The 9388-nt window shown below is 35.7% G+C and overlaps 1 protein-coding gene across 1 annotated transcript; it reads right to left on the minus strand.

Annotated features, from left to right (window-relative positions):
* Positions 1-26: 26 nt before the first annotated feature.
* LOC113274564 (cleavage and polyadenylation specificity factor subunit 2-like) lies at positions 27-7266 on the minus strand. The gene is made up of 18 exons (XM_026523942.1): positions 7022-7266; positions 6330-6498; positions 5825-5921; positions 5423-5549; positions 5188-5303; positions 4894-4988; positions 4650-4801; positions 4321-4378; positions 4126-4233; positions 3539-3791; positions 2974-3158; positions 2351-2443; positions 1868-1966; positions 1503-1634; positions 1364-1408; positions 703-870; positions 450-524; positions 27-327 (listed from the first exon to the last, which is right to left on the minus strand). The coding sequence occupies exons 1-18, from the start codon at positions 7168-7170 to the stop codon at positions 226-228; spliced, it is 2223 nt and encodes a 740-aa protein (XP_026379727.1). The 5' UTR covers positions 7171-7266; the 3' UTR covers positions 27-225.
* Between the last annotated feature and the right edge of the window lie 2122 nt (positions 7267-9388).

The raw sequence follows: 9388 nt of genomic DNA on the forward strand, positions 1-9388 counted from the left end.
CTCACCAAAGAAAAGAAAAGAACAAGTTTGTTTCTCCAACTATAAACTGGAACTAGTCTAAAATTTCATCCAAGTAACACTGTCTATTACAAAAGCTGCACAAATACTGGAACTGCAAAGATGTGAGCTACAAATTTTTCTCTATATATCTGTATCTCTGATCGAATTTTACATAGTTTGATACAGTATCCAAATATTGCAAGCAGGAGGGTTTCATTTATCACGTTATAGTAAATAGAACTGTGAATAGAGATAATCACGAATTTGGTAATATTCTTCAGTTAAAGGACCTTCGATAATCACTTGCTGAGTACCGCCTGTACCACCCTGGAAAACGGAACGACATTCAGAATAGTGAGTGATTGCATAAACGAAGTTCGGGGAATAAATTGCAGGAACAAGTATATTCAAGTGTGGCTTTAAAAGAGAGGCGGGGGATAAGAAATAACCTTTTGGGTTGCATCTCCAACCTTGCGCAGTGTAACATACTCCCCACATCGCAAAGCACCCCCAGAGAACTCAACCTAGAATAACAGTTTGCTGTTGATTAGTTTATGCCATGTTAACTAACATCCTTGCTACGGTTTGATCTCTCGATATATAGAGATATATAGAGTAATAGAAAATAGGTTTTAGAACGGAACTGTTATGATATGATGAATCTCTTCTTAAGAAAAAGAGTAATGCAGAAAAATCAATTACCTGGACTCCTTTGCTTGCAAGGAACTGCTTGAAATCTGCTAGTTTTAAGTCACCAACAAAAACAGATTTATGAGGCGGAGGTGCAGTTGAGATAGGACGTAGAGACAGCATTTCTGTTTCGGTCCTCTCTACCCCAGAATCAATCCAAGCTACCTCGTGGTCTCCAAGCTGTGATGATATGTCGAATAAGTAAACCAAACCAAACAAAAAATGACAACATTGATATTGAAAACAAATGTTCTAGCGCTAGTCAACCTTGAAATTCAGGTTTAGCACTCTTGAGAAAACTATCCGCACAAACTACTTTTAGGTCACTTGTCTTTCTGTTTTCCATTATGATATATGGAACAATTCACTGTGTTCAACTGTTCATCTTTCAAATTCTAGAATACAGATCACTTGAGGCTCTATCCTTTACATGTTTATTCACTCTGCGGGTTTAACTCGTATAAACTGACCCGGTAACTAGCTACCTTCAGTTTCTCCTAATTATGACCTCCTCCCATTCCCTAACACGATTCCTCCAACAACCGATTATAAAGTAGTTTCACAAGGGAAGAGATCAAAATGTAATATATGCTTTACGATTAGCTTATACCATTGAAAATTTCGATTATGTTAGGCATTGACATGTATCAAACAGGGACACTGAAATGCTTACCTTCTTGAATAGTACTTTACTCATCAGTTTCTCAGAAAGTTGCACCTGTGATTAAGAAATAAAAAAAAATCAATCAAGGTGATAAAACATTTCATGTCCACAATAATATCAAACCCAGCACCCAGGCATTTCTGGTCACCTTGTAAGCACACAAATCCGAGGTGACGTCAATTGTTTCTCCAACCTGGGGAGCATAGACGTGGGGACACACATTCTTCAAGCAGTGCTGCTTTAAATGCTCAGTAGCCTCTGCTGATCCATGCACCAAAACCTATCCAAAAGAAAAACGAAGAACGATCAGTAATTTCACACCATACGTGTTCTACAGCAGGTGAAAAGTTATTTGGCTAATTTCATTAAGAAATACATCATCGTAATTCAACGAGTTGAAAGAAGTCCAAAATTAGTTAAACCAAAAGTAAGCAATTTCATGATACAAGAACGGTCTGTTCAAAATTAGTTATTTAGCTAATAACATAAAAAATAAAAGCAGTACTGACATACAAGTTTTAGAGGAGCCACGTGGGAAAGAATTGATTTGATAGACCGGCCATCTGAACGACCCTCGAAGTCCATGTAAACCAATGAGCACTTCACTTGCACCTGAAATAAGGGAGTTGTAAACATGCCAATACTGCGATTAAGAAAACAACGGAGACTGGGGACTCAGTAAGGATTGAAGGACAAAATAAAAGTATTTTTATGTGGATAAGACCAAAAGGTCCTAACAACCAAAGCCATCGGTGTGTGATTTACCTACACAAAACCATTTTGGTGTGATAGCCAGATGAAAGCAGCAAGTAATCCAAACTACTGAACCCTGTCATACTTTCTTTTATACTTATACTTCTATTTCTTACATATAGCATGCCTTACATAGCAATCAATAAAATAAGACAATTTGTTTATACAAATATGTTAAACAATGAACTTATATCACACGCAGCTTTTAAAAACCAAAGCACCTGTAGGAAGGTTATGACATACCGTCAATTCATTTGAAACAATTTTTGAAGGTCTTGAATCAAGTATCAAGTTAGCAGCTACTTCATCAAGTTTGCCATCCAGATCTCCCCCAACCTGAAAAAGAAGATGTATGAAACACAACATACATTCAACAAAGTTGAAAGCACATACACACAATCCAAAATTCTATACAATCGCAATTTCTCTTTGAAAGCTATTAAGACATAAAGCATGAAAATTAAGAATTTTGACTTTCAAAACTCTTAAAAGCAGACCATTATCAAGCATAAGCCAGATTTCTGGTAAGCATCTTTACTTACACATCTTTCTACACAAAGATAATTCGCATAAGCACACTAAGAACTGGCAGTTTTGCCAACTTGCAAAGACAATTCCTGTTAATTAGCAGCTTTAAGACGCCTTCGTCTTATTCTAATACAACTGAACTCCAAATTACAAGATTTAAAGAGACATTGTTATGGGAAACAGAAGAAAAATTAAGGTACATAGTTAAGTTGAACAAAATTAAGGTGAGCTACCTAAAATTTGAAGTGGTTACATAATGAGATAATGAAAAGGAAAAAGAAAGGGAGAACCAATAACAAACATTCTGAGCAAGCAGTGAATGTACATGTAATACTTACATGCATTGACATAAGATCCATGTCCTCTTCCTTGACTACATAGTCATCGGGGTTAATGATCTCACCAAAATCATCCCATTCAGAAGAGTTTTCATAAAAAGGAAACATTGGAGCTACACTTGTAGAAGAAGGAATGAATCCATCAATGAAGATGTCTCGATGAGCGCCTCCATGTGGTACAGTCACTGAAAGGTAAATCAGAACACAACTAAGAACAGGAACTTATACAATATTAAATTATATCGTTATATCACCTAAATCAACTGAAAATTACATTGAACATAGAGAGTAATCATATTAAATATTGAACTCCTCCTTATAATGAATATACTTCAAGCTCTTAATATACAGAACATAAAGACCCTAAACAGGTATACTAAGAACTATATGAAGGGTGAGGACCTGTTATTTTATATGCAGTTTTACCATAAACTAACAAGGAAAAAGAACCTGTTTTATAGGAAATAAAAAATTAGACTTGCTATAGAAAACAAAGCATGGAATATATATATATTATAAAAAAAATCCTGGAATAATCAACAGCAAAAATAAGTGAAAATCATACCCTCAGATGATGCAGGAGCATTAGATGCATCAATGACCATTGGATCATCTTCTTTTACATCAGATCCATTAGATGCTTTAATATCTTCCTCTTTGCTTACACTAGCTTTTAATGCTTCTTCCTTCTTTATTCGGTTTTGCTCTTCTTCAAAAGATACTAACTCTTCCCCTACCAGTGGAACCCTATTGCGCATAGTGACCTTTACAGCTCTAGGAGGTGGATCTGCCTGAAGCATTCGAGCTAATGTTCCGAACTACATTTGAAGTTGGTAACTGGGGTCTCAGAATAAATAAAAATTATCCAGAGCACAGGAAAGACTAAACAAAAGCTAGATTTATGCATGTCATATGAAGAATAAAAACTTGCACAGGTGCTTGTTACCAAGTAAATTATTACTTAAACACAGACAGTGTAGATCAGTTCTTGAAAAAGACAATTTATTAGTTACTATTGGTGATGGTGGTTGTGCCTGATACAAACGAATATTTTAAACAATACGGAAGTCTAAAATATTCTGATGCAATTGTAAACAGCTCATAAATCAACAAACTCAAACTTGACCAATCAGGGTAGAATATTGAATATACCTGCCCTCTCTCTGTAAATAGAACAAGATTCTTCACATCAGTTGCCCATTCAGCAAATATATCATGAGAAGATCCCACTTCCAGGCTGGCCATTGAAGCTAAAACAATCTAGATAAAATCATAAGAGTATCAGTCATCCCAAAAAATAAGTAGTCCAAAAAAAGTGCAGCTTTTTATGAAAACTAGGAATCTTACTTTTGGGCCTTCTGGTACTTTGTCCAGCTCACTCTTGTTGATCATTAGGGTAACATGCCTGAATCAGTTTGGAGTTACTGATTTATATGTGGTGATTCAAAAAAAAAAAAATATGTCCTAAAAACAGTGCTTATACTTATGTACTCTAGGAAACCCCTTATATTTTCATATATGAAAATCAACTTTGAATGTTCAACTTCATTTCACGATAATAGTGAGAATGAAAAAAATAGAAAACTTAAGTGCATATGGGAAAGGACAAAAGGAAACATGTAGAACAGCATAAGCAGAACAAAATCCCCACATAAGATGTGTTCTGAACTACTTACTTCAAAAGAAAAGCATTGTCACGTGTGTCTTCAAAAGACTTCGCAATTGTGTCACTCATCCACTCAAGGAAGCTCTTTGCATACTCAATTGTACTCGAAGAAACATATGTAAGAAAATAAATAGGGTAAGGCAGATGATTCTGTGCCCAATACTACATATCAGAAAACATAAGATCGTCAGTGTCCAAGAATAGTTAGAAAACGGAGGCGATTAATAACATTTACAAAATTGATCTGACCCTACCTGTTCCATAACCAAAAGAAGTTCCAAAACCCGCCCTGCTGTATCAACAGGAAGCAGTATATTTCCACCTCCTTCTAGGGTATTCTTAATTTTACCTAAAAGAAGTAGAAAAACAAACAAAAAAAAAGAATCACAAAAAAGTCTTAACACATGTCCTAACAAGTATATGACTCCCAAAAATAACTCATACATAAGGGAAATCTTCTAAAATATTAAAACAATAAGGTGTAATAAACGGAAAACAGTGTAAGATGATATGGAAATAATGAACATCAAATCATGCGAGAAGAATACCTAAGAAACCTTTCTCAATTTTGGTTCTAGGATCCTGACTGTTCAAAGCATTGTAAGCATCGGTTATCAGAACGGCAGGCCGCACAAATGTCTCTAAGACAGTTCCATTCAAGTGACTGGTAAACCACCAGAAAAAATAAAAAGTAAGCTCTTTAATCCCTTCTCAAGAATTCACCAGATAGACACAGCTCCAAAAAAAATTCTTTAATTAATTGGTAAGAAAGTCGCCTAGAACCTTTCTTTACGATGATTGAAGTCTACGGCGTATATTATATCCTCCCCATCTTTTGTTATTTTCCATACAGTACCGCCCAATAGATGCCCCGCTACATGAGGAGCAATAACAATTCCTTCTCCTTTACCTATTAAGGTTTATGGTGGAAAAATCAAGACAAAGACACACAGTAACAATAAAAATATATACAGCATTACTTTTATGTAAAAAAATAAATCTTAAACATAGCTGAAGATTTTCATATAGCGCATCCCTGATTCTTATTAAAAGTGAGTGTTGCCCATGCTAGAAATTGGTTACACTTGCATGGATATGATGGGTATGAGACATACACAAACAACTAGGTAGCACATTGTGTTTCACGAGACTAGGTCAAAGAAAAGCGAGAGTGAAATTGCCTACCAGTCAGGTGATGATTCTGAGAATATTTTAGTGTCTCGATGCTTTGAAAAGCGAAATCAATGTCATCCAGCGAAAACAAGTCAAAATCCGAAACTTGCTGCAGCATAACAAAAAATAATGTGAGAGAATAGAAACTTTTACCAGAATCACTTGAAAATTAAGTTGGAAACAACTGACAAATATTTCAGACTGATAAGTACATAATATAAAAGGAGCATAGTTGCAGGAAGATGTAAACGTCACAAGAAGAAGAAGAAGAAGAAGAAGAATAGGCCTTGAAAGCAAATAGAGGTGGACTACTAATAGATTCCATTATGTGACCTCTAATGTTTGCTAACGCAGGAGCAGCAACAAAACTTAGTTTATGGAGGTATGGCTACCCAACTAGTTCTGTCTGTCTATGAAAATAGAGAGCAGTCCTATGTGAAAACTCAGGATATATACATACATAATGTCAAGCATTTTAAAATCCTACAAAGAACACCAAGGTGAAAAGAAATGTCACCTTTTGTGAATAATAGTGATCGTACATTGTCAAAAGTCCTAATCTATGAACAGGATCAGTTGAATAAACTTGAGCAGTGAGTCCAAGATGCTGCTTGGCATATGGCAAAGCACCGAGATGTAGTGTGTCTGAATGTGACAACAGAACAGCATCTACTGTGGAAGCTACACTGCAAAGCAAACCTTGTCATTCAAATACTAAAGCACACATCTATTTAACAAGAGAAGGAAATAAACTAACAAAAACAACAATAACAATATACAGCCTCACTAGTTATCATGCATGTACCAAGTCACATGTTGTTCGGGTTTACAGGCTACATTATGTTTGACCCAAATGCAGAAATCGAAACTAATGATGTTCAATTATTTCAACTTGTTTTGGTTGATTAAATTGTTAACACTAGGGTTCCAAAATTTTCCCACATACATAGTTAATCACACACATCATTTTACCTAAATCAATCTAGAATTCAGACCTAGAATACACACATTCACTCTCTATCACACCTAATCAAACCCAAATCTTACTTCCAACACAAACCCTAATTTTATCATGAAATCAAAATTTCAGCAGGAACTAGACAAATATACACAGGGAATGAAATACAACAATTTCAGCAATTAGGGCACCAAAATAAACTACATTACTTCACAAAATACAGTAAAATCAGTTAAAATTGGAGGACAAACCTGGAAAGGGGTTTAAGAAGAGAGGTATCGAAAGCATCATTCCAACCACAATCGATTAAGATGTTAAAACCATCGATTGAAACCAGGTAAGATAGAGGGTTTTCGTTATAAACACCACTTAGTGGTGTTACTTGAACCGATGTTCCCATAATCTATCTCTGTTGATCTCTTTCGCTTTGTTTCTGGAGAAGAAGAAAGGGTTTTAGTATATGGCGCGGGTTTTTGTTTTGAGAGATTTGTTTTTGGAGAAGAAAAAGAAGAACTTCCTCGAAGGCAGTGAGTGAAATCGAAACGGGCCAAGCACAATCGGGCCAGCCTGACTGTCGTATTTGAGGTCGGTACCAAGTCTCTGTTCCAAGATTATACAGCCGAAGGCAACTGGACTAAACACGCCTCTCTCTTGGTTAAATACTTCCGAATTCTGTTTTTAGAATTATTTACTCCTTCTATTTCTGGAATTTATTCCCTTTGTTTCTGGAAAATAGATTAAAATGAAAAAATTATTAATAACATTTTTGCATAAATAGAGATAATATTTTATCTGAGTGGAAACTGGTTCACTCGAAAGCTGGATTGCGCATTTTCCTTTTTTTTCTTTTTTAGAAAAAGTGTATATTAAAGAAAAAGTATATTATGCACATCAAATGGTCAAGGAGACTTCCGTGAACAGAAGAAGAACGGAAGCAATAGAGAAAGAACTAAAGGTGTCCCTATCAGAGCATCATGTGCGTGGGAGAAATTATGTCGTCACGAGGAAGGATCACAGATTATGAATACGCGAAATCTGAATATTAGGACCAATATTGAATACATTCCTCCGGAGCACTTTTTCCGGGTACGGGATATTTATCCTTCATTCAAGATGAAGACACGTGGAAAGCACTAACAAAGTCGGCGGTCTGATTTGAAATGAGTAGTTGTGCATTTAATGCAGAGTCAGAAAACTTAGTTTGTCAGACCACAGTTTGACCAGACAGATGGCCAATGAGTATTCTTCGGAGGATAATATGACAGTCACATCATTAGCGAGGATTATCAAACAAGTTTCATTGTGAAGTGTGCAATAGGCGAGGATAAACCCTGTTACAAGTAATTTGTTGGGAAGGGATCCTTTGAAGACCAACAAGTACACCAGCGAGCGAAGTGAGCCGTTATCCACTAGCTACTTCTACTTATATCAAGAAAATGCAAATAATATAATGAGTGTTAACTTTTTTTAGGATTCTTAGCAGAGAGATATTGAGAGCGTTCATGTACCCTCAATGAGCACTGGTAATCTTTTTTCAATCTTAGCGAAATTACCCAAGTGGACATAGGTTAAAACACCGAACCACGAAAATTGCTTGTGTCTTTCATATTTAACTCCCGTAGCCACAAATGTAACCTAATAACCTTTGTTACTTCATTGATGTCTACTTTGGGTAAACTGTGGGATTTTCTGCAGCTACACACCATAAATATAAATGATGGTTAATATCATCCATTGTTTATTTGTTTTCCTCGTCTTCCATTTACCTTTGCATTTCTTTCTTTCCACACCTTTTAAACAATTGAAAATATCATCAGAGGTCAGAAAAAAAAATTGTATACCCCATAACTTAATTGATTTTCAAATAGGAATCAAAGATGTGATATCCACAGGCGTTACCCATTTCACTCCAAGAGAATTGATAAAGTAGCTCCAAATGTTCATAACCCACGAGCAATGAAGAAATAAGTGTTGTTGACATTCACCAATATTGTTGCAGAGAACACATAAACTACTACCGATATTCACTCCCCTTTGCTGCAACATCATACGAGTATGCACTGAATTGTGAAGTGCTTCCCATAAAAGAAGCATAACCCTATGAGGTATTATTTTCTTTGCAAATAGACCATCACCAACCCATCAACCCTGCTCCATTGATAAGAGTTCATAAAGCTTAGCAGCAGCGTAATCTCCATCAAAGAAGTATTATTCACCATGTTGTAGAAGCACCAAGTTTAGATCATCTTTGAGCTCCAACAAATCAATAACCTAAGCTGCATCCAAAGTTTTTCTAAACGTGAACTACCATGCATCTCCAATCACTTCCACAACGCTACAACTATTTGTAGACTCAAATTAAATATCCTTGGGTATTTTTGCTTTAACGAGACTTTGTAAAACCACCATTCATGCCAAAATATGGTTTCTCTTTTCCGTCACTTTCACTTCCACTTCCACATACACCTACAAGTCAGACCTACTTTGTAAAATCACTTTCCACATACTCCCCTTATTGTAACATTAGTTTCAACAGGGACACGAAAACTAACATCAGAACCATTTTATTATTATGATGTTTCATTTAACTAATGTTATGGATGCTCTTTAAATTTAAA

The sequence above is a fragment of the Papaver somniferum genome, chromosome 4, assembly GCF_003573695.1.
Source record: "Papaver somniferum cultivar HN1 chromosome 4, ASM357369v1, whole genome shotgun sequence".
Taxonomy (NCBI): domain Eukaryota; kingdom Viridiplantae; phylum Streptophyta; class Magnoliopsida; order Ranunculales; family Papaveraceae; genus Papaver; species Papaver somniferum.